The sequence below is a fragment of the Pristis pectinata genome, chromosome 12 (genome assembly GCF_009764475.1).
Source record: "Pristis pectinata isolate sPriPec2 chromosome 12, sPriPec2.1.pri, whole genome shotgun sequence".
In the NCBI taxonomy this organism is placed as follows: domain Eukaryota; kingdom Metazoa; phylum Chordata; class Chondrichthyes; order Rhinopristiformes; family Pristidae; genus Pristis; species Pristis pectinata.
In genome coordinates, this window is record NC_067416.1 from 31,684,160 (window position 1) to 31,709,403 (window position 25,244).

At 37.2% G+C, this 25,244-nt stretch overlaps 1 protein-coding gene across 2 annotated transcripts in view; it reads right to left on the bottom strand.

The window, feature by feature from the left end:
* tbc1d12b (TBC1 domain family, member 12b) overlaps nucleotides 1-25,244 on the bottom strand; it is a 69,123-nt gene that overhangs the window by 24,201 nt on the left and 19,678 nt on the right. Inside the window, exons 2-3 of one of the 2 annotated variants that reach the window (XM_052027249.1) lie at nucleotides 12,511-12,634; nucleotides 2,354-2,410 (exon numbers count right to left, since the gene is read on the bottom strand). In XM_052027249.1, the coding sequence (XP_051883209.1) occupies nucleotides 2,354-2,410; nucleotides 12,511-12,634 (181 nt within the window). The remainder of the gene's footprint in view (nucleotides 1-2,353; nucleotides 2,411-12,510; nucleotides 12,635-25,244) is intronic. The other variant, XM_052027248.1, reaches the window with a different exon arrangement.

Sequence of the window (25,244 nt, forward strand, 5' to 3'; positions counted from 1 at the left end):
GAGATAACTGAAATCAGTTATTTGTATTCTGGCAAGATTTCAGGAACAATGAGATGGCATGCCTGATAAAGGTTTAATTGTTCAGATAAACAATTAATTTTGCCTTGGAATTTAACTAGACAATGGGACCATCCTGCCCTAAAAGAAATTAGTATATCATCCAGCCCGGTAGATATATCAAATGGCTAAGTGATTGTAAAGCTCAGAAAAAAAAGAATGCTGGTTTTTGAAATCTTAAATATAACACAAAGCAACAACGTACATTTATAAAAAATGTTGAACATAGAACAGTGCCCTCCACAGAAGCATAATAATAGGACAAATGTTGATAAAGCTAAAGGAAGTATTAAGACGCATGACGAAAGCCTGACCGAAAAGGCTTCATGGGCAAAAGGTACAAGTGCAGGAAGATAAACTCAACTAGATTAGTAACAATGGAAATGAATAAAGGTGGTTCCTTCAGGCTGAAGAGGAAATACACTGGGGGGACAACAGTTCAAAACCAAAAAGGGGATTTATGCATCACGGTCAAAGTTGCTATTTGTGATTTCGATTGTGGTTTCTTCAATACTCTGGCAAGAATGCAAAGAGGACCATTAAAATTCAGAGATTGAGTTGCAGGAAAGATGGGTGTGGATTTGAGAACTGACAAAATAGTCAAAGCTTTGAGGGAAAGAGGAAAGGTGAGCCTGCAGATAGGTGGATTGATTTCCAAGGACATGGTTTCAAGAGTGGGACTTGACGAGAATGTACATATCTGTTTTCAAAAGCAGAGATAAGAACTTAAAATGGAAATGAGAAATAGAAGTTGAGGGTCAACTGTGTAATGGGATTAGGGTCATGGGAGTACAAATAAGCATCATGGGACATGAGAAGGGGAAGGCTCGAGGGAAAATGAGAGAAACAAAGATGAGGGTTAAGGAATAGGTTAAAGACGACCTTAATTGAGTTCTGGCTGGATGGACAATGGGATAAAGACAATGGTAGCCTATCAAATCATCTCAATTTAAGTGACAAGGAGGTCTTGAGTTCTGCAAAATTGATAGGAACTTGATGGTTCGGGGGAAAAGATTTGAAAAAAACATTTGGTCAAGAAGGTTGAGGGTGAGGTGTCTTTACTTTCCAGATTGATCTCAACTCAAGGAATGAAAGGCAAAACTTTTTATATATGTGGTCCAGACAGGTCTGGCAGTGGATGGTTAAACCAGCTGTATGCCAGAAATTGTTCCAATGGAAGTTCAACTCAAATATTGCAAGGTATTGTGCTCTCCTGTAACTTTAGCTATGAAATTCCAACAATGTAGCCATAACAATGTTGTCTTTATTGGGTAAGCACATAAGCAAAGATATACATTTTCAATAACAACTTCAAGAATACTGGAATTTTCTATCTGTGTATTCTACTTTAACTTTGAAAGTACAACTTAAAATATGTAATACTGTATGAGAACTTTTATTGTGTTCTGTGCTTTACCATTATGAATCTGGAACCAGCTGTATGTAGAAGAAAATATGGTTGATAACCTCCAAATAAAAATTGTTATTGTGTTAATAAAAAGAATCAAGTCTGAAATTGACTGGTAGGCCGAATCCTGACAAAGTAATTAGGACTGTAAAACAAAATCTATTAAAATTTTTGCACATCAGCAAAAAAATTATGCTTCCCAAAGCAAATGACAAAGTGGCTCCATGATCCATGTACACCAATACAGTAATAGTTACAGTGGATGATATATTGTAAAATGTGCTGAAAAAGGGAATTTATACTTCTTTAGTTAGCACAACTGCAGATTATTTTCAAAATGCATTTTTGTGCACTATTGTGCAATTACATAGAATACAAATACATGCAAGCTCTTTGCAACAGTGTGGTTAAAGATCTACTACACAAGATTATTCAGGAAATATAGTGTTAATTTAACATCAGATCTGCTTTAAACCACTGCTTCAAAGGTAAGCACATTGAGTTAGATTTAGTTTTGAAAGTGATTCAGGCAAAAAGAATTTCAAGTCAGTATGCTTACCTCAAAACAATTGCTAAATTAGATCTGAAGGCAAGTTATATTTTTTAAGAAGCTTCCCAATATATTTTATCTACCATTGTACTATTGATGCAAAGTGCATTAATGACCACATAAATGGTATTTTGGGTATTAAAAACAATGGCGAGTTTCAATGCATTCTTATAATGCATTCAAATGGGTGTTTCAATGTTCTAATGCCAGTACAGTAATATGAATTGTAACTGTCATGCTTAAATAAAAAAAGGATGACAGGTGAAAAACAAATAGACCAACAGCCACATCATGCATGGGTTCAAAACTGACTGGAAAGAAATGTAGTAATTTCATACCCCTGTATTGAACAGGTTAGGTGCAGACACTGACGCAAGACTGCAACCATTGCTGTCCTGATGAAAGAAACATAGTACAACTTTAGTCATCGACAACAAAAGCACAGAGAGACACACAATCACATCTTTTAAAAGAATTAAGACAAGTGTTCTTTGATACTAAAAACTTTCAAAGTTGAAAAGGTAGTTTTATTATTAGGATGACTTATGACAAGACAATCCAAAATGTATGATCTAGTGTCTATAAAAGGACTTCATAAAACAGCCACGTGTATAAGTAAAATGCAATTTTACCCTTATGTTCTCCCCAATATCCCACCAAATCAGCCAAACACTTGCATACTCAAGGAGCTCTTACTAACAGGCTTATTAAATTATGTGCATCCTGATTCTCTCACATGACAAGACCAAAATAAATATTTCAATTTTTTGCATAATTAACAGATGAAATTGTATTGAAGTAAATCCTTTCCTCATTATAGTCCACATTTCAGGCATATCAAATAAAAATATCAATTCATGGAACCAGAATTTTCAAACCAGGCTCTGAGAGGTTATCCCACATGACCCATAAAATTGTTGAGGGGAAAAAGAACTTGCTCCTCTTGCTGCCCAGCGCTTCAGCACACATGGCATTACCAACCCCATATTCAGGGAGTCAGAAAACCATGTGCCTTGATTGGCATTAGTCAGTCACATAAACCATAGTTTCTATGCTCTGGTTGCGAGAGATGTCAAATTGTGAGGTGGGATCTGAAAAAAAAATGTTAATTTTGTTTGGAAAAAATGGAGCTTTGAATCTATGTATGCAAACAAAGCACAAATCACTTCTGGATTCCAAAACTGATTACATTAGTTGGCTCATTTTTTTAAAAATACAAATTCCCTTGGCCAATTTAGCTTAATTATCTTGTTCAGTGTTTCAATAGAAGCAAAAATTCTTAAATATCTGAGTGAGCAAGAGCATTATAGAAGAGAAAATGTTTCAGCAAAATTTGAAATAGTGTTATGTCAGTGAAACAGTGTCTTAGTGTCTGCTTAAATTGGAGATTCTACGTTATGCTGATTGGTATGATTGCTTTTTGTTATTTCAGTAAACACATCAAAATGTCAATAGTGCTTCTCACATACATCACTGTTGAAGCATGCAGTAATATACCACAGACTCAGGATGACTTGAGCTAAATGTATTACAATTTCCATGAGCCATGGAACTGTTACCATATAATTGACTGGACCATCACAAATTTGACCTGCTCCAATAATATTTAACAAATTAACTTTAATGTTTCCTTCCCTTCACTCCATCTCAAGTCCATATTTCAGTTATGACTCACTTCACCTCTGGAATTTGCTTTTTAAAACAACTTTGTTTTGCCACCAGTGAATCACTAGTGGGCCAGGATACTTTACCACTCACAGCACTTTGTATCTAATAGCACAATCATGTCTTGCGAATTCTATATTAGTATTTTTTAGTACTTTTATTGTCTTTGTCAAACAAGTTCTGTTGCTAATACTGATACTTGGACAGTATATTTTTCCTCTGAATGGCACTACCATTTACTCTTTAGATAGCTGACATGGGAGTGAATCCTTCATGCTCTGACTGGTAGTTGACTTGGACAGAACTACTCCAAGACTTATGCAGACCCAGTACCAAGCCCAGCACTTGCCAAATGACAGGCATCACTGCACACTATTGTTCCACGCCACATGGTGCTGTGGCAAAGTCCAAACTTCCTGGAATTCCCCTGTAATATGTTGGAGAGATAGCTTCCCTGATACTACACCAGGTCAGATATGGCTTAGGAGAGTACGGAATGGAGAAGATAATTGTTTTTGTAATTACTTAAACCCAGTACAATATTTTAAGAAAATTTTATAACGCCTTAAGAACAAGTTTTAAATAAACTATTTACATCAATATTACTAGCTTTTAAAAGCTGTCTCTGAATGCTCCATCCCCACCTTTGCTTTCTGATAAATACCAGTGTTCTGGTATTCTGTTGTTATGGTATTATGTTGCAAGAGGCCTACTGCTGTCTGAACTTTGCTACCTAACATCACAATGTGGAGGGTCAATGCAACTGGTTCTTTTACATCTGAACCAGATGAAAGGGAATAGGACTTCAGTGAGTAGGTCAGATTTGCCGATTATTTGGGGAGACATCTAGGTGACCCTGTTCAAGGGCAAAGTTAGTTTAGTGGGTGCGACCAGAAGTGTCCCACTCAGGACCTGTAGGATGATCAACACCTGCATCCTCTGAAATAAAAACAGAAAACATTGGAAATGCTCGAGAGGTCAGGCAGCACCTGTAGAAAGTTATAAAACAAACTTTATTTCTAACCTGCAGACTGTTTCCAGAATTTTGTGGTTTGATTTCAGAGTTGTACAACAGAAACAGGCTCTTCGCCAACCACATCCATGCCAACCTTTTTGCCCATTTACTAGTGTAGATGGTTTGCCTATTTAAGTGTCTATCTAAATGCCTCTTAATCATAGTAATTGTATCCGATTCCACCACCTCCTCAGGCAACACATTCCAGATATCAACTATTATGTAAAACAAAAAAAACTTACCCTTGGATCCCCTTTAAAACTCCTCTCCCTCACCTTAAAACTATGCATCTTGTTTCTTATACCCTTATCATAGGAAAAAAGATTTTGACCATCCTATTCTTGTCTGTCATAATCTTACATAGTTCTATCAGGTCACCACTCAGCCTTCTTCACTCTGGGGTAAGCCCATGCTATCCAATCTCTCCCATCTCTCCCATCTCGGCAAATCCTAAGATAAGATTTTTATTAGTCACATGTACATTGAAACACACAATGAAATACATTTTTTGCAGAGTGTTCTGGGGTGCAGCCCGCATGTGTCGCCACACTTCCGGCGCCAACATAGCATGCCCACAACTTCCTAACCTGTACATCTTTGGAAAGTGGGAGGAAACCAGCGCACCCGGAGGAAACCCACTCAGGCACGGGGAGAATGTACAAACTCCTTACAGACGGTGGCGGGAATTGAACCCAGGTCGCTGGTGCTGTAAAGCATTACGCTAACCGCTACACTACTGTGCCTGCCTGATCCTGGTGAACTGCCTTTGCACTCTCCAGCATCATTACAGCTTTCCTATAGTGTGGCCACCAGAACTACATACAATACTCCAAGTGCAGCCTAACCAGCATTTTGTTTTTAAAAAGTTGCAACATAATCCCCCAACTCTTATATTCTATGCCCCAAGCTATAAAGAAAAGCATGCTGTATGCCTTCATCACCACCCTATTCACCTTTGTTGTCATTTTCAAGGAACTATGGGCTTGGAGCCTTAGGTCTCTCTTCACAACATTCCTTAGGTCTCTACCATCTACTGTACTTGTTCTATCTCTATTTGACTTCCCAAAATGCATCACCTCATGCTTGTCAGGGTTAAATTCCATCCAACTTTGCAACTGATCTATATCCTGCTGTTTTCACCAATTTTCATGTCATTAGCAAACTTGCTAATTATACCTCTTTCACATTCAAGTCACTAATATACATCACAAAGACCAAAGGTCCTAGCATCAATACCTCAGAGAAACATCCTTCAACTACCCTCAATCTGCTATCACCAAGCCAATTTTAGATCCAATTATCCAGTTTGCTTTGGATCCCATGTACCTTAATCTTCTGGATCAGTTTACCATGCAGGAGCTTGTCTATATGGACTTTAGAAAGGCATTTGACCTCCACCACTCTGCCTTCATTGACCTCCTTTGTTAACTCCTCAAAAAACTCAAGTTAGTGAAACAAGACTTCCCTATCAGAAAGTCATGCTGATTATTCCTAATCAGTCCTTGTCCTTCCAAATGAAAATAAATATGTCCCTTAGAATTTTTTCCAACAGTTTTCCTACCAATGACAAGGCTCACCAGCCTGTAGTTACTTGGCTTTTCCTTGCTAGCCCTTCTGAAATAAAGGAACAACACTAGCCATCCTCTAGTCTTCTGGTACCTTACCTGTGGCTAATAATGATGCAAAAATATCTTCCCTTGTTTCCTATAGCATTCCGGGATACATCTCATCTGGCCCTGGAGATTTGTCCACCTGAGCGCACTCCAAGATATCCAACTCCTCCACCTTAATACCTACATGGTCCAAATAATCAATGCATCCCTCCCTTAACTCACTATCCTTAATGTCCTTCTCCTTAGTGAATAAAGATGAGAAGTATTCTTTTAGGACTTCATCCACATCACCTGGTTCTACACCAATTACCCTTTTGGTCCCTAGGGGGGCCCACTCTTTCACTGCTACCCTCTTGTTCCTGATATACTTATAGAAATAACTTGGCAGGTAAGATTAAGGGGAATTCCAAGGATATTTCATGACTTTTTGTCCTCCTAATTTCCTTCTTAAGTATTCTCCTACAGTCTTTACAGAGACTTGCTTGATTATAGTTGCCTATACCTGTCAATATACTTTTCCTGATCAAGCCTTTTATAACCTTTGTCATCCTTTCCTTTCACCCTTACTGGAATATGTTGTCCCTGAGCCCTTGCCAACTCTTGTAAAAGACTCCCACTCGTACAATGTCATTTTACCCACATGCATCTGCTCCCAATGTACTTTTGCCAGGTCCTCTCTTGTGCTATTGACATCAGCCTTTCCCCAACTCAGGACCTCAACATGTGGACAAACCTCATCCCTTTCCATAACTACCTTGAAACTTACAGAATTGTAGTCACGGTTTCTAAAGTGTTCTCCAACCAACATTTCCACCACCTGCCCAGTTTCATTTCCTAGGTTGAAGTACAGCCCTTTCTCTGGTAGGACTAGCTACATATTGTCTCAAAAACTACCTTGGATGCAATTAACAAATTCCACCCTTAAGCTCCTTACACTGAGGCAATCCCAGTCAACATTGGGAAAGTTAAAATCCCCTATATTACAAGCCTATTGCTTTTACACCTTTCAGTGACCTGCTGCATGTCTATTCATTTAATTCCCACTGACTATGGGAAGGACTATATTTATTCCTAAATTCTACCCATATGGCCTCAGTGGATGATCCCTCCAGGATATCCTCTACATACTGCTGTGATTTTCTCCCTAATCAGTAATGCAACCACAACCCCTCCCCAACTTTTTGTATCCCCATCATCCCTGAAACTTCTAACCCTCAGATCATTAAGCTGCCAGTCCTGCCCTTCACTTAACCATGTTTCCATGATTGCAATGATATCAGTTTTTGACTCATTTCATGAAAGCACCACCTGCTTAAGAACTTCAGTCAACCATCCATCTTCAATGCTATCTCCAGATATGACCCAGGGTACTTCAGAACAAATCATCATTTTCTTAGTCACTGAAGTTACATTTACCACCACTCAACTTCTAAAATTGCTCTAGTTGTGCTATTTGATGGTTCATCTTCTGGATTATGTTCATTTACAATCACAGAATAGTGACAGCACAGGAGATCATACTGCCCTGTGTTCATGCCTACCCTCTGCCAGAGTTATGTAGGTAGCCCTACTCCCTGCCCTTCAATAATGCCCAGCATCTTTCAATCTTCTTTAAAAATTCCCAATCTCTGCTAAGCATCTAAATCTATGGATTTCACAGCATTTATGCCTTTTGTTTGTGTTCTCACTCTCAGTTTTCATTAACCTATCAACCAGATGGCTTCAGCAGTTTATCACCATGACAATCTTGGCTGCTCCGTCAGAGGTATTCCCTTTGTCCCATTCATCCCTCCCCTACCCCCTCTACAACTGAAAACCCACTTGTTTTCTCCCTTTCCCCATTCTGAAGAGTCTTCCATCTGAAACATCAACTCTCTTTCCAAGGATGTTGCCTGACATACTGAGTGTTTCCTGCATCCTCTGGCTTTATCCTAGCCTCTCCCAACTTTTCTCCATGACACAAGTTCCTCATTCCAGAATTACTTAAGTAGATCTTTTCAACATTCTCTCCAAAGTCTTCATATCCTTTCTAAAGTGTAGTGTCCAAAATGGAATACAATCCCGGTTGTAGCCATACACGTTTTATAAAGGTATCATAACTTTCTTGCTTTTGTATTCCTGTGTCTTATGATACCCAGAAACTGTTTACATCTTTCACCTTCAGGAATCCTTCTGCTCCTGCATTCCCTTTCACATTGTATTGTCTCTGGTCATCCTTTCTACCAAGATGTACCATATTTTTGTTTAGATCTATACATTGAGTCAACTAGGGAACAGGCTTGGGTACTGTGCACTAAGGGATTAATTTATAAAACTTTGTTCCTTTATGGAAGAGTGGCCATAATGTAATAGGAATCTTCATCAGCAGACCGTAAACCTGTGGAATTCTCTACCACAGAATGCTGTGAAGTTGCTGAATATTTTTAAGATGGAGATAGATTATAGAAACAACAGGGATCAAGGAGTATGGGGAAATAGTGGAAATATAATAGTGATATAAAGGATCAGCTACAACTGTCTTAAATGACAGGGCAGGCATTAAAGGCTGAATGGTACACTCCAGCTCATATTTTCCATAATTTTTAATTTAATTTCATAGACTATCACCTCTCCCACAGTTCATTTGTTCAATTCTCCACCTGTCATCCAATACTTTTCTAATTATTCAACCACAAAAATACTCCAGTTCTTTCTCAATAGTTAGAAGCCTGGTATTAATTTTAGGTCACATTTAACAATGACCAGAGAGTTGACCGTCTTATAGTTTGAATGTCCAGGATTTCCCCATTATATGGGATTGCACTTCATTGGCATTTTAAAAGTACTTAAAATATAAAACTATTTAGTTTTTTTAGCTTTCAAACTCAATGCCACATCCAAGTGAATTTTAATTCAAGCAACTGAAATACTACATGCATGGATATTTGAAACATTATTTGTCTGTTTTAACATTCAGTTATCTTTGCCAAGGCAATGAGACAGCATCCATTCTAAATCAAGATATCGCGTTACTATTCTACCACATAATATGCTAGAAGATCAGTATACAGAAGCCTCACTGTAGAATAGTCATATTGAATGTAGGAGTAAATTACACCAACAGGGGACAGATAAACTTACTTTCCACAATAGAATCAAAAGAATGCATGAGATAACTTCTGGCAACAATGGTGGAATTTTCCATCTTGCTGATGTCCAAAGGAAATGTCACTTTAGCTTACAATTTTCTCCCCAGTGCCTCAAATTAAATTACTGCAGCCATGAAGCCAAAAAACAGAAATGATCCAATTCTGCAACCACTGCAATTGAAACTGGCAAAATTGGCTATAGATTAAACTATTGTACAATAAATATTTAATTTTTGGATTGAAAGTAGAAGAGGATTGCTCCATGTCACTAAAAGGTCCCAATGCAAGCTAGCATCCAGATGTACTGTATCTATAACACAATTAATGATTCCGTAAGTACAGATACTACATTGAAGTTCAACGGAGTATTACTCAATTGAAATCAAAAAGAAATATTTCAAATGCTCACGAAGAATCACTATCAGATAAAAAGTTTCTTCTTTAAATTGGAACAAAGGGAACCAGAAGTATTCAAAAGTCTCCCAGATCTTAAAAATCAATCATAACATTTGTTTTAAAGGCTCAGTTTACAAACAGCATGAGCATTTTCACACTGATAACTAATTTTCAGATTAAGTCCACTGTATACAAGTATGAAATCATTAGTCTAAAACCAATTTTGTCCTTGACCCACAACCAATTACACTGATGATGCTGTAACCTAAATCCTGAAAGTAAAAGCTTGGTTTACCCATTTCAACAGTGTTCCAGTTCACCTTAACAAAATGAAAAACAAAATCAGGAAAATTTCTGAAACAATCTATACAAAGATAAACTGACAGAACTTTGCAATCAGATTATGTACAGTGCATGGTATTTTTCATCAAATTGGCCTTTCCTCTAAAAATGATTTAACAAGCCTAACGAACATCTTAGAACTTATTTTTCCTGATTTAAAAATTGGCAAAAATGCACAGGGATCTGGTTTATGTTAAGCAGGTCACTTCTCCTGCCATCAACTTCTGAACAAAATTCTATGTTCTGACTGCAACTCAAGTAACAATATTTTCTTACCACAACTCGAAACTAATTTTCTCAGGGCTGCCTTCATTTATTAAAATTTCCATTTACAGAGTCACTTTTTTGCTTCTCTGCAAAAATTTGCAAATCTCTGTAACTGACATGTCAGAATTTGATTCACATTACTGAAAATGAAATTAGTTTTATTTATAAATTACTGCAGCACACTTCCACAGGTTTAATAAGTTACAGTGTTTTCTTTCAGGGTTCTTTTATTACTTTCAATGAAAGGTTCATAGTTTATTCTTTACAAGATTTAGTAATTGAGTGAAAATTTGGCACATAAGAGCACAAAAATTATGATTCAATATTAGCAAATAGTGCAGAGAAAAAAATAACTGAGTTTTAATACAGAAGTCTTGGTGACCTAGGAAAACCATCTCACCAATGATCCTTGATGGTCAAAGATGACCTCCTCCATAAATATGGTGGAGGGGGTGAAGCGGGACAAGGGAGGGAGCGAGGAGGAGTAAGGTAGAGAACAAGGACAGATGAAATAGGAAAGGTAGACACAAAAAGAGGAAATACAGGCACGACAAGCATTTATGGGCAATGTAAGTGAAAGTGGTCTGCCTCAAATATATGCCACAACATTCGTCAGAATTTCAGCTTGAAGAATATCATACAAGTTCTGCTTGTTGATGCAGATATTGTTATCAATGCAAAGGTCTTCCATTCATAAAGCATTTTTAATACCCCTTTCATGACATTCCAAACCACTCGGCAGCAAATGAAAGCTTTAAGTACATTGATTTGTTTTATGTAGAAAATGCAAGAATGACAATGCAAGTATAATCACTGACAATGTCCATTGCCAGCATTCCCCACAATTCAGACAATGCACAGTGCCTTCATGTGGCCTAGTTAGACAATGTAGAGTGCCATTATTCCCCCAGTTTTGACAATGAACAGCTCTGTAAGTCTATTGCTTTGATGATGCACAGCTGTATGACTGCCCAAGGGTTTAACAATACCCAGCATTATTAAGGCCTATTGCAGTCAATGTTGAGTTTTAATGCTCACAACAACCAACCGAGATAATGTTCAGTATAACGGAGTGATAACATCACAATCCGAGTTGTCACTACCCTACCCATCGCTATCCAGTCTGCTTACTAATCCTTTAAATGAAGCATACACCTGGTGTCAACAACTTTTACCTTCTCATCTTCTGTTCCAAGCTGTCTCAGGAAAAGATTACTACATGGATAGAGGAAAAGATTTAAGGATGTTCTCAAAACCTCCTTAAGAAAATAAACATTTTCACTGACCTCTGGAATTCCTCACCCATGATTGCTTAAAGTGCAGAAGCAGCACAAGTTCACAATAAACAACTTTCCAAAATGAGTTGAACTCATACCTGTATGCCAAAGGAGCAATTGTATCTCAACTTCTAGTAATCAAATAAAACAAATATTAATAAAACATTAATAACCTTTCCACTTCAATAGACTATGAATGAGGATATATGATCTCAAATCAAGTGTACCTAACAGGATAGGAACTTAACCACTCCACACAGTTTGATTTATTTTACACAGAGATCAGTTGCTTTATCCTGCACTTTTAACTTCAGATGAGCCATGCCTGCCAAGCCACATAATACTGTAGCTAGTTCTTTTTTTTAAACAAGGTTATCTCTGTTACAGAACACTGGAATCCCTAAATCAATGAGGTAAAATTCAATTATCAAAGCATCTACACAAAGATTAAAAACTGAACACTATGGAAATCTAAAAGAAACAGAAAATGCTGGAAGTGCTTAACAGGTCAGGTCTAACGAAAGGTCTTCGACCCAAAATGTTAACTGTTTCTCTTCCCATAGACGCGACATTACTTGCTGAGTATTTCAGGCACTTTGTTTTTATTTTACACTTGTAGATTCTCAGTGATTTCTCTTTATCCACACACTGCTACAAGCTAAAGTTAAACAATCAAAATCTGCCAAAATGGATGGTGCTAATTATAAGTTATGCAGTAAAGTCTTTTTCAATCTACAAATATAATTGGTAACGCACGTTAGATAAGTTTAGAATTTTCTTTTAAAAGTATACCTGCTGTATTGTTTTGGAATCTTTCTGTGAATTCTCCCTTGGAGGGATCTTCCCAAATAACTTCCAGCCAGGAGCACTAAACGTGGAAGGAATGGGTTCCTTTATCTTCTTATTAAAAAAGTTTCTACAAAGAGCAAGAACAAAGAAATATTGGTCATTGATTTCATTCTATTCAAAATTGCAGAAATTTCTTTAAAAATTGTAAATAATTTCAGATTCACTAGTTCTACTATGCTCTTAAACAGAAAGCAAACAAATTTGTTTCTTGCACCACAGATTTTTGCAGTATACAAGAAACTTAAAAACACTAGGTTGTATTTTACAGGGGAAAGTAATTCTGAACTTGCCACTGATGTTTGAAACCCAGTAGCAGAGTATAAAGTTGTGTCAATCCCCAGCATAAACCCCCGAGGAATTTACCCACTGAACCCATGCCTGGTTAGACATGGCACTTGACCTGTAACATTATTCAAATGAATAGACGAGAACAGCAGCAAAGGAACTATTAGGTAATTACATTATTTTTATTAAATGCAATTAGTTAAATGCTTTTAATTGTTCTGACGTATTAATAATTCATAGATTTTTAATGTTAAATGATGTTTTAACTATATAATTTTAGAATATGTTTGAATGTTGATATTGGACTGATTTGATAATTATCAAAGCTATGACTGATCATCAAGAATGTTTTTTACCCAGCTGTTTCAATATCCTACTAAATGACAGCAATTACATGTGCAAAGTCTTTGTTAATGTGGATCCAAATAGTACTTTACCAAAAAATAGATTACCCTCTAAGATACATCATTTGCAATTCAGTTTAGGAGAATGTTAATGTCCCAAAATTTACCATTAGCCACAATGCTTGCTGATAATCTTGAAAAAAGTTAGCTAACTGTAAACAGTTACTTTTTTCTCCCCAACAAGGAGTTCAAGAAGATCCCTGGCACCCAGCATTGATGTTATTAAACTGCCCAAGTAATCACATTAAAGAATTAATCTCAAACAGCTCACCAGGAAGCATTTTTAATTTAGCATTCCTTAAAACGATTAAGATTGAAACAGTCATGAATAAAAAAAAGTGCAAACAGAAATATCAAATACGCTTAAAACAATATGCATTACATTTTAAAGTTTTCACACAATTACAAGACACTAATTATTTAAAGGCCAGATATTATGCTAAACTGTAATGTTGGATCATATCACTAAAAATTCAGATGTCATATAACCAAGCAGAAGATTTTCAAGATATGAATTAGCTCTGCTATAAAGTAAGTCACTTAAATTTATGTCAGGTTTAGTTATTTTCCTCAGTCTGACAGAAAAGAGTGTTAGTTGGATCACTGACAGCAGGCATGAAAATCCTGAAGCAGTTGTCAGTTCCAGAGTTGAAACATTTAGTTTATAGTTTTTAATTCTGCATTGTGGTTGATCAGCTGCTGCAATATCCAGTAACGGGGAAGGCAGCAAGGCACAAGTGATAAAAAGCCAATTTACAAGCAGGTACTAGAGTTCCACTCTGAGCGAGTTCATCGTGGACTGTCAAGACAAATCAGAAACAAATATTACATCTTTCACTTCCTTCTCCTCCAGCTTCTCAGAGGCAAGGGCTACACCTTCATGATGGCCAGGTCCTCCAGAATGCTCCAGAGAGAAGCACTGTTTCAGCATGCCAGCAGTGGCATAATTGGATTGTGTGTGACAATGATGCCTTTTGTTGTATGCATGATGGCCATGTGTGTACCTGTGCATCAGAGCCAAGTGCTATGTATTGAGAGCACAGATCAACCCCCAGCAATACTGTGCTGATTTAAATGCAGCAGGCAATAGAGCTAGATTAAAAGAGTTGAAGTCTTTCACTGCAGCATAGGGAAGGTGTAAGTAGCAGCAGCTTATAACAATGGGAAGCTTGCATTCCAGTAAATCCAAAAGCTCTCCAATAGTCCCTTCCAAAACAAAGGGAAATATTGTTGGTTCACTGAATAAAGAGCAACAATAACCTTTTGCATGGATGTTTAACATCAAGATCTTGCAAATATCTCCCAACTTCAACCTGGAAGGCATTTGTGTAAGAGGGTATCATCATAGTCCATGCCCCACTGAGGTTTCAGTTAAACATGCAGCAAGCACGAAAACTAAAATGAGATTATCCTTATGGAAGTAGCTTATTACATTGTTCTTTGCTGTGAACGATTTACTCCAAGAAAATACATGTTGAATACAATCTTGTGAAAGCTCTTCTCCTACTATCCCCTGCAGCTAAGTCTGACTACAACCCTTCTGCTCATTCTCGAAATCATTCTGTATTGCAAGGGGAATGCCTTCAAATATCCACATTTATGCAGAGTCCTGAAGAGAGCAAAAAGTCTTTCAGTACCCAGCACACTGCTTCCAGTTCACTCTGCACCTTACAATTAAAGAAAGCCCCAAATACCTGAACAACAGCAAACAGCCAGAAGAAATCCATCAGCAACTAACCTGCAAGTAGTGCAAGATCCCTTAAAGCACTAGCTGATTTGAGCAGATGGGTCATTCCTGCTGCTACATGCACACTTACCCAGCTAAAGTTAGGTGTGTTTGCTGCTGTGCGAGCTGTAAAACAGCAGTGCTGGCACTTTATTAAAATTAGCTAATTTTAATCAGCAGTGAAGGACTGGTACTCAATTTCCATTCAACTGAATATAAGACAACACAATGAAAAATACAATTCCCAATTGATCATGTAGTGATCATATAGAACCCACTTCCTGAAGACAATTCTCTACCATTATCAGGTCAGCTCAAACACCTCCCATCATAGCTATAAATGACATTCCCAGAGACTGATTGTGGCAAACATATGAATATAAGAAATCGGAGCAGGAGTAGGCCATCTGGTCCATCGAGCCTGCTCCGCTATTCAATAAGATCATGGCTGATCTGGCCGTGGACTCAACTCCATCTGCCTTTTCCCCTTATCCCTTAATTTCCCTATATGCAAAAATCTATTGTTACGCATTAGGTTACTATTGGTGAATGTCCCTTTAAGACATAGCACAGTAGCGTGTATGCGTGTTGGCGTGATTACGACAACAGGAGATAAGGACGTAATGACATTTTTGGAGCAGACAGTCGGCGAGAGAGTGCGCGAGAGACCAGCCTGCTGGTCTCTGTATCGATAGATGAGAAACAATAACTGTGTCTGTCACTACAATCCACGTATGGATTTTTGGAATAATCCAGTGGAGTCCACTTAGTCGTTAATCTGTAGAAGGAAACAGGTATTTGTGTGGACGGCCACTTCTCAGATGCCTTTCGGGGTGGCAGGTACTTCGGAACAAAGGAATGGAGATCAGTGATTGAGGTGTTGTATGAGTTCCCAAGTGGAACATTTGGATTTCATAATTACTCTATTTTCTCTCTACATTTCCTCTTCAGTCAACAGTGGTTTTGCAGAAGCCTTTGCTCATGTTTCACCTTACGGCTTGCTGAACCGAACTTTGAGAACTATTCCTGGACTTGGAGTTTGGGAATTTGCCACACACACACATACAGAGTTTAGTTTTGGGGTTAATGTTTAAGATCTAACATTTTTACTTCTAACATTTTTACTTTTATTTTTTCTTATTATAAGTAGTTATTAATAAAATAGCTTTTAACACTTATACATGACTTGGTCTGTTTCTTTTGTTGCTGATACGTGACACTATCTGTGTCTTAAATATATTTAATGAGGTAGCCTCTACTGCTTCCTTGGGCAGAGAATTCCACAGATTCACTACTCCCTGGGAAAAGCAGTTCCTCCTCATCTCCATCCGAAATCTACTCCGCTGAATCTTGAGGCTATGTCCCTTAGCGCTAGTCTCACCTACCAGTGGAAACAACCTTCTTGCCTCTATCTTATCTATCCCTTTCATAATTTTATATGTTTCTATAAGATTTCCTCTCATTCTTCTGAATTCCAGCGAGTATAGTCCCAAGCAACTCAATCCCTCCTCATAAATTAACACCCTCATCTCCAGAATCAACCTGGCGAACCTCCTCTACACCGCCTCCAGAGCCACTATCTTTTCTGATGCCTTCTTGATCTTTCTGCATCTGTCAGAAGTCCGTGACAGGGTTAACTTTACTATTCTCTAACGTGACTCCTCCATTGATCAGTTGAGTTAGACAATTTTTTGCCTAGTTCTATATTTATTTTGTCATTCTACCCAATGAATTAGTTGCAATGTCTTTTTATATTTCTGTAATGTTACCTTGAGAGTCCTCAGAAATATATCCTTGGCTCAATAGTATTTATCAGTGTTCTCTAAAAATATGGCATCAGGTACCATATGGACATGGACAATATTTATCTGTGACCCTTCTTGATCCTATTACAGTCTGATTTATTACATTTTGTATGATATTGAGCAGCACAAAACCACTACCTTCAGCCTAGTCCACATTTCTTGGTCATGGATTCCAAACCTCTCCCTGGCAATTGCCAATCGCTGCACAAAACCATTTAAAATCTTGGCACTGCACTGGAGACCAACAAGAGCCACATCCTTAAGACTTCCTACTTCAATACTCACTCTTCTCAATCCTTCTCCTTCCTCAGCTTAGTGCTCATCCCTTACTACATCTGTTAATACTAGATTTGACAATTCTAATGGTCTCAGCCATCTTCCAGTCCAAGTAAACTGCTTGTTTCCTAAATCCTAACTTGCATCAAGTTTGTCACACATCCTATATTCTTTGATTGACATTGGCTATTGATCTGGTAATGAGCCTTCACCCTTATCTTCCTTTCTTATTCCTCCACAGTCTCACTTTTCCTTATATCTGTGACCTCTTCTGCAATCACTCCACCATTGATAGCAATACTTATCCACAAGCTCTAATCTTTCCTTTCTAAACTTAACTCCTCCCCCTGTAAATCACTTCTTAAATTTTTACTTTTAATCAAACTTCTGATTATCTGTTCAAATATCTTCCTACATGGTTCAATACAAAGTATTTTAATATAACTCTTAAATTATCTTGGATCATTTATAATCAGGCTAAAATGGTGCTATACAAGTACAAATATCTGCTATGTAACCAAATCAAAATCCCATTCTTATGTCACAAAAACAATCTGAAACAGATTTGAGGGGGGGAGAAAATGAACATAATTTAGAAATAACAAACTAAACATTATATACAGTGGCATGCAAAAGTTTGGGCACCCCTGGTCAAAATTTCTGTTACTGTGAATAGCTAAATGAGTAGATGAACTGATCTCCAAAAGTCAAAGTTAAAGATGAAACATTCTTTTCCACATTTAAGCAAGATTAGTGTATTATATTTGTTTTGTACAATTTTAGAGTGAAAAAAGGATAGGAGCACCATGCAAAAGTTTGGGCACCCCAAGAGATTTGAGCTCTCAGATAACTTTTACCAAGGTCTCAGATCTTCATTAGCTTGTTAGGGCTATGGCTTGTTCACAGTCATCATTAGAAAAGGCCAGGTGATGCAAATTTCAAAGCTTTATAAATACCCTGACTCCTCAAACCTTGTCCCAACAATCAGCAGCCATGGGCTCCTCTAAGCAGTTGCTTAGGACTCTGAAAATTAAAATAAATGATGCCCACAAAGCAAGAGAAGGCTATAAGAAGACAGCAAAGCGTTTTAAGGTGGCTGTTTCCTCAGTTCGTAATGTAATTAAGAAATGGCAGTTAACAGGAACAGTGGAGGTCAAGTTGAGGTCTGGAAGACCAAGAAAACTTTGAGAATTGCTCATAGGATTGCTAGAAAGACAAATCAAAACCCCCGTTTAACTGCAAAAGACCTTCAGGAAGATTTAGCAGACTCTGGAGTGGTGGTGCACTGTTCTACTGTGCAGTGACATCTGCACAAATATGACATTCATGGAAGAGTCATCAGAAAACCTTTCCTGCATCCTCACCACAAAATTCAGTGTCAGAAGTTTGCAAAGGAACATCTAAACAAGCCTGATGCATTTTGGAAACAGGTCCTGTGGACTGATGAAATTAAAATAGAACTTTTTGGCCGCAATGAGCAAAGGAGAAAAAAGGGTGTAGAATTTCATGAAAAGAACACCCCTCCAACTGTTAAGCACGGGGGTGGATTGATCACGCTTTGGGCTTGTGTTGCAGCCAGTGGCATGGGGAACATTTCACTGGTAGAGGGAAGAATGAATTCAATTAAATACCAGCAAATTCTGGAAGCAAACATCACACCGTCTGTAAAAAAGCTGAAGATGAAAAGAGGATGGCTTCTACAACAGGATAACAATCCTAAACACACCTCAAAATCCACAATGGACACCTCAAGAGGCACAAGCTGAAGGTTTTGCCATGGCCCTCACAGTCCCGACCTAAACACCGAAAATCTGTGGATAGACCTCAAAAGAGCAGTGCATGCAAGATGGCCCAAGAATCTCACAGAAGTAGAAACCTTTTGCAAGGAAGAATGGGCAAAAATCCCCGAAACAAGAACTGAAAGACTCTTAGCTGGCTACAGAAAGCGTTTACAAGCTGTGATACTTGCCAAAGGGGATGTTACTAAGTACTGACCATGCAGGGTGCCCGAACTTTTGCTTCGGGCCCTTTTGCTTTGTTATTTTGAAACTGTAAAAGATGGAAATAAAAAAAGTAATCTTGCTTAAAATATTAAAGAAATGTGTCATCTTTAACTTTATGCCTTTTGGAAATCAGGTCATCTTTTACTCACTTAGCTATTCATAGTAACAGAAATTTTGACCAGGGGTGCCGAAACTTTTGCATGCCACTGTGAATATCAACATGCCACCATTTTCACTTTTAGCCATTTCTCAAACATTAAGGGTAAAATAATTTTTGTCCCTTTATTTCCTCATCCAGTAACCACATCTAGCAAATTGTATTTAAATTTTCCACCATACTGGAGTGAAGACAATTGACCAAACTTGTTTTTGTACAATGTCAGGTCATTACTACTCCATTATACACTCCAAGGTTTAGGGACCATAAAGGGCTCTGGATTAATCTATTACATAAAAATTAATGATAACATATCAAAAACAATTGCACTGTAATCATCGGAAGACAGGGTCTCTATGATGCAGTCTAAATTATACCATAACAAAGAAATGTGATCTGATACAACATTGAATTACTGTTCCCTAGCCATATCAGGTCCATTTTTCAGTTCTATTGATTATATGAGTTGTTTAATCAATATCACTTCCTTAACAACAGCACACATTACAAACAAACTACAAATTACATGGCACATTTCATCCTCACCCAATATTCAGTCATTCCTGTAATGGAATTCATATATTTATCACAGACAGCTTTTCTAAGCACCCCACAACAGGCCAGAGAAATTAATGTAGCTCTTGCACAATGGCTTCAGCAATAAAAGCACCATATGCTTTAATTTTGTGACTTTGCTAAAATTAGGTCAATACTTAATTTTTTTTAAAATCAGTGCCAAATTTGCCAAGTTGATCGAGCCAATCGTGAAGGCCTCCTTGTACATTCAGAGAAAGGAAAATATCCAAGAGTTTTGCTCCCAATTTTTGTACTGTATTCTTTGCTCTAAAGTTAATGTACAGATTGTGATAAGTAACAAGGACTTATTCTTTTCATGGTCAAACAACGAGATATTCTCAGCATCATAGGATCGAGTGTTCAAGCCTCTGTGCAGGACTTCAGCGCCAATCTGAGGCTCACAGGCAACTGGATGAGATATTAAACTAAGCTCTCAGCTGCACTCACAGGAAAATACAAAAGGATCTTACACTATTATATTAAGAGGAGCCATGCACTATTTTAAGAGAAACAGAATAGTTCTAATATCTTAGTTATTCATCTGTCAATCAACCTGAGCAGAAAAAACAGATCAAAGTTTGCTTCTTGCAAGATACTGATGTACACAAATATTAATAACCAACCTTTAAAACTAATTAAATGCCTTTGAAGTACATTGAGACAATGCATTTATACAGTGCCTTCCAGGCAATCAAAAAGCAAAAAACTTGCAATGCTGGAAAACTAAACAAAAATACTAGAAATACTCAGTAGGTCAAGCAGCAACTGTGGTGAGAGAAATGGAGATAATGTTTCAGGACTATGACTTTTACAAGTTTTTTTTTAAAAAAGGCTCGGAGACAAAGAATGACTTTGTGCAAGATACCTTTGAATTCTCTATGAGCAGGAGCCAGTGTTTTCAAAGACTATTCAAGAGAATTTTCAATTCTTCCACGAATAGCCATTCTCTACCAAAATTTACTAAATATATAAACTAACCACTTTGAAAAGTTGCTGTAATTCTACCCGTGGAGACAATGAGATAGCACATAGAATTGTAATCTGAACATTTATTTCCACAATCTCTACATCCATGCTCAGAGTGCTTTCAGCTACATTTTCCTTAGGCAGTTGAAGAAATCAGCTGAAATAAAATGGAAAGTACAGGAAATGCTCACATCTGACAGCATCTCTTGAAAGAGAAACAGATGATTTGGGTTGATGACATTTCCTCAGAACTGGTCTTAAGATGCAGAGAATGAGAGGAGAGAACAAAAGGCCTAGGATAAATTGCAGGACAAGAAAATTAAATGACAAAAGGTATGATGGAACTGGGTGAATGAGGCTGGTAAAAACAGAGGTACTGATGAACAAAATGGTAGATCTGAAGGTGGTATAGTCAAGGAAGACAAAAAAAAATGAAATTACCAGCAGAAAAGGGGGAAAAAAAAAGCTGGAAATGAGGGAAAGGCTGGAATTACTGGTTAACTGCATTATCTGAAATTGCTGAACTCAAATGACAAGTTCAGAAGGCCACAGCATGCCTGGACAGAAGTTGGTCTTATTCCTCAAGCTTCTGTAGGCTCTGTTTGTAGCGTAGGAAACTGAAAACAAAGGTCAGAGAGAGCATCAGCAATTCTCTTTTGCTGGCAAATTAACAAATGTATTCATCATTTTATTTACACATCTTCCAGACCAACTTTTGTCATTCACTCATGTCTTTACCACCCTCTTTCACACAGCTCTATATCCCATTTTGTAATTTAACTTTTCCTGCCCCACAGACCTGCCCTTTTATTTCCTTTCCACATACCTTCCAACTTTTCTGAATCTTAAAGCTCATTTACTTCCTACTTTTCCCTGTTCTGATGAAAGATCATCCATCCAAAATGTTACTTTTTCTTTCCACAGGTCCTGCTGAGCATTTTGTTTTTTTTAAATTCCCTTTGCAATGTCTGTAGCATTTTGCTTTTGAAGTAATCAGCTGATCAGGTTTCTTTAAAGAACTGTAGTTGTTAAATCCAATTTTGTGTGAAGCATTGAATCATAAATTTAAATATAGAAAGCATCCTATCTGGATGCATCACAGCTTGGTACAGCAACTGCTCTGCCCAGGACTGCAAGAAACTGCAGAGTTGTGGACACAGCCCAGAGCATCACGGACACCAGCCTCCCCTCCTTGGACTCTGTCTTTACCTCTCACAGTCTTAGTGAAGCAGCCAGCATAATCAAAGACCCCACCCACCCGGGTCATTCTCTCTTCTCTCCTCTTCCATCAGGTAGAAGATACAGGTGCCTGAGGGCACGTACCACCAGACTTAAGGACAGCTTCTACCCCACTGCGATAAGACTATTGAACAGTTCCCTTATACGATGAGATGGACTATGACCTCACGATCTACCTTGTTGTGACCTTGCATCTTATTGCACTGCACTTTCTCTGTAGCTGTGACACTTTGTACTGTTATTGTTTTTTTTACCTGTACTACATCAGTGCACTCTGTACTAACCCAACGTAACTGCACTGTGTAATGAATTGACCTGTACGATTGATATGCAAGACAAGTTTTTCACTGTACCTCGGTACAAGTGACAATAATAAACCAATACCAATAAATAGAAATCTGAAATGAGGCAGAACTTTTAATGCTTTTAGAAAAAAATCATTAGCTATTAAAAGTTAAGCATTTTATGTCCTAACAAAATGTTTTCCAAAAGGATCATTTATGTCATTGATTTCCATCTCAAAGTACTTGCATCACATCTTTTCTCTTTGTTCCGTTGAGTGATTTTTGCTTTGCTGCTTAGAAGTTTACAACGCTCACTTAGTTTGGTTATAAGACCCAGTGTGGATTAACAGCATTGTTTGCTGATCAATAGCCTTGTCAACCATACTACTGTTTAGCTACATCTAATACTTAATATACTGTATCCAACAGTATTGATTATATCCTATTTACAGAGACCAATAAAATTTAAAAGTTTTCAAATCATACTATTAGATAAGTACCAAGGAATTAGTTATGGATGTCAAAAATTTAATTTGTTATATTAATAGTCTAATTCCCACATCCTAAATGTTAGCTTCAATTCCCAAGCTGCATAAAATATACTTCACTGTAGGAATTGTCAGGTTATCCTTGCCTTTTGGTACAGCAAGATAATTATTTTGTTGTAATTTCAGCTGGAAAGGGAAGAAAATTATAATTGTTCAACTTTGTTTGCTGATAAGCCCTTGAGCCTTCACTAGCTAATTATATAATGAAAATGCTGTACTGAGCACTATATTGACTGAAGAGGTGAGAGCAGCTGAGTTTTACTAATGAAAGTTGGAAAATAAAAGAAAAATAAGTGTTACTGCATTGAAAACTTAGTCCTAGTTTTTAAACATAGCTAGAGTAAAACTTAGAGGTAAAATTCACAAAAAAATGTATATTTGGTTGATGCACTGTGAGCACTTAATTTTCCAAATGGAAAATATACTTGTCATTTATTTTAACAGCTGCACACAAGTCATCCCACCCCCACTGTTACTGTGTTCTGCTCTGCAATATTTCAATTACCAGTACTACTGCTGCCGGGTCTCCTTAAATTCTGATCACTTAATGCTTATTTCCACCATGAAATGTTTTGTCCCAAGTTATTTCCCACCTTATGTATTTTGCTGAAATGTAATAATACTTTCTACGATAGATGCACTGCTTTCCCAGTGAAACAGATTCAGCCCAAGGTCAGGGAATTCCCAGTGGTAGTTACATGTGTACATGATGAACCATGCAGAATAACTCAGCTAACTGAGACAAGCTATTTTTCCTTGACATGGTAACAAGTCACCAGATGGCATGGTAAATTTGCTTTAACAAAATACTATTAATGGTTTCAATGGACAGGCAAAACTAATTTTCAGTGGGTAATACATCCAACTTTAAAGATCTTGTTTTCTTAGAGAAATAAAGTCATGCATTTACACAACTTGAGTTGTTTAAAGTCAGTTAGAGAACACCTCATTTCGCCAAGCTAGCCATTTTAAAATTTGACTCACTCTCTGCAGCTGGAAAAGCTGAAATTTAATTGTTGCCATGTGTGGATTTGATAATATTCAAGGGCAACAGAACTTAAGAGCTGCAGTAATGGATGGATACATCTGTAGTTGGTTCATTGTGACATTGTGTCATAGTTAGCTCTATTACCAATTAAACAACTGTTACAGTACTAGTCAGCTTAAAGATTTCAATTTTCCCCCATGAGGTGCCTGAAACTGCAGTAGTTGTGAGGGAGGTGGAAGACAAAACAAAAATAGGTCACCACAAGACGACAAATTTTATGCTAACTTGCTTCTAAATCCACAAGGAGATGAAAAGGGAAGTAAACAAAGGAAATTCTAAGTTAAATGAAGTGCTAACCTAGTCAGATATCATTCAAAGAGTGAAGATTAGCATTTCAAGAGCAGACCATAAATCAATCACTGGTCCTGGTCCACAATTCTAAGTAATTACATTCAAAATGTTAAACTCTTTTCAGATACTGACAGGATTACTATTTTTAATGTCTTTGGTTGAGATTTAATGTAGTGCTCAACTGGTTACAGTAGCCTTTATGACAAACTAGAAAGTTTTATGTAACAATATTGGGTGATCCATGCCAAGCAACAGAACTAAATCTACTCTTCTACTTTAGGAAATAGGTAGCATCTTTATCATTGTTTGTGGTAATCTAAGGAAGTGACAGTAATTTAGTAGTGAATTTTCTAAGTGGCCATCATCTACACGGGTTGATGACAATTCAAAATAAAAGATACAATTTGCAAATTAGGCTATTTTTGGAGTTTGCACATGCTGCCAAATAAATCGCCAAACAATCCTTTAAACAAGATTGAAAGCACAGCTCTATACCCTCCTTTCTAATGATCATAGGCTCAGAATTGATTTTTTTAAATTCAAGACAGGAAAATGAGAGACTACGAACAGCCTTGTTGACTTGATAATAGACATTTTACATCATTGCTCAAGGTTAAATTTACCCTATCATTGAACATCTAAATATATTAGTTCATTCAGGTACAATCAGCACTCACATTTACTGGCTAAACAATTCACAAATAAAATGCATTGAAGTACCCAGCAACTAAAACTTTTTGGAAATTATCACATTTAAAATTAAAAACAAAGCACAGGCAACAGTTTGCAAATTTTTAGCTTCACAATTACTTAAATTTAACAGTTGATATCCACTGGTAAATGTGCATTATTTATTTTGCAGTAAAATACCTTGAAATAATGTTACATATTGCAGAATGTTCATGACATTAATCCCATGACATTGACATAATCAGAAACTATAATTACAGTAAAGACAAGTTCAATGCTTTAAAAAAAACATTTTGAGAACATTCATCATTGCAAAACCTAACTTTCCTCTCTGATGTTTCCCAATTTGCCTGCCATTTACAGCATTTTCCAGGTTTGA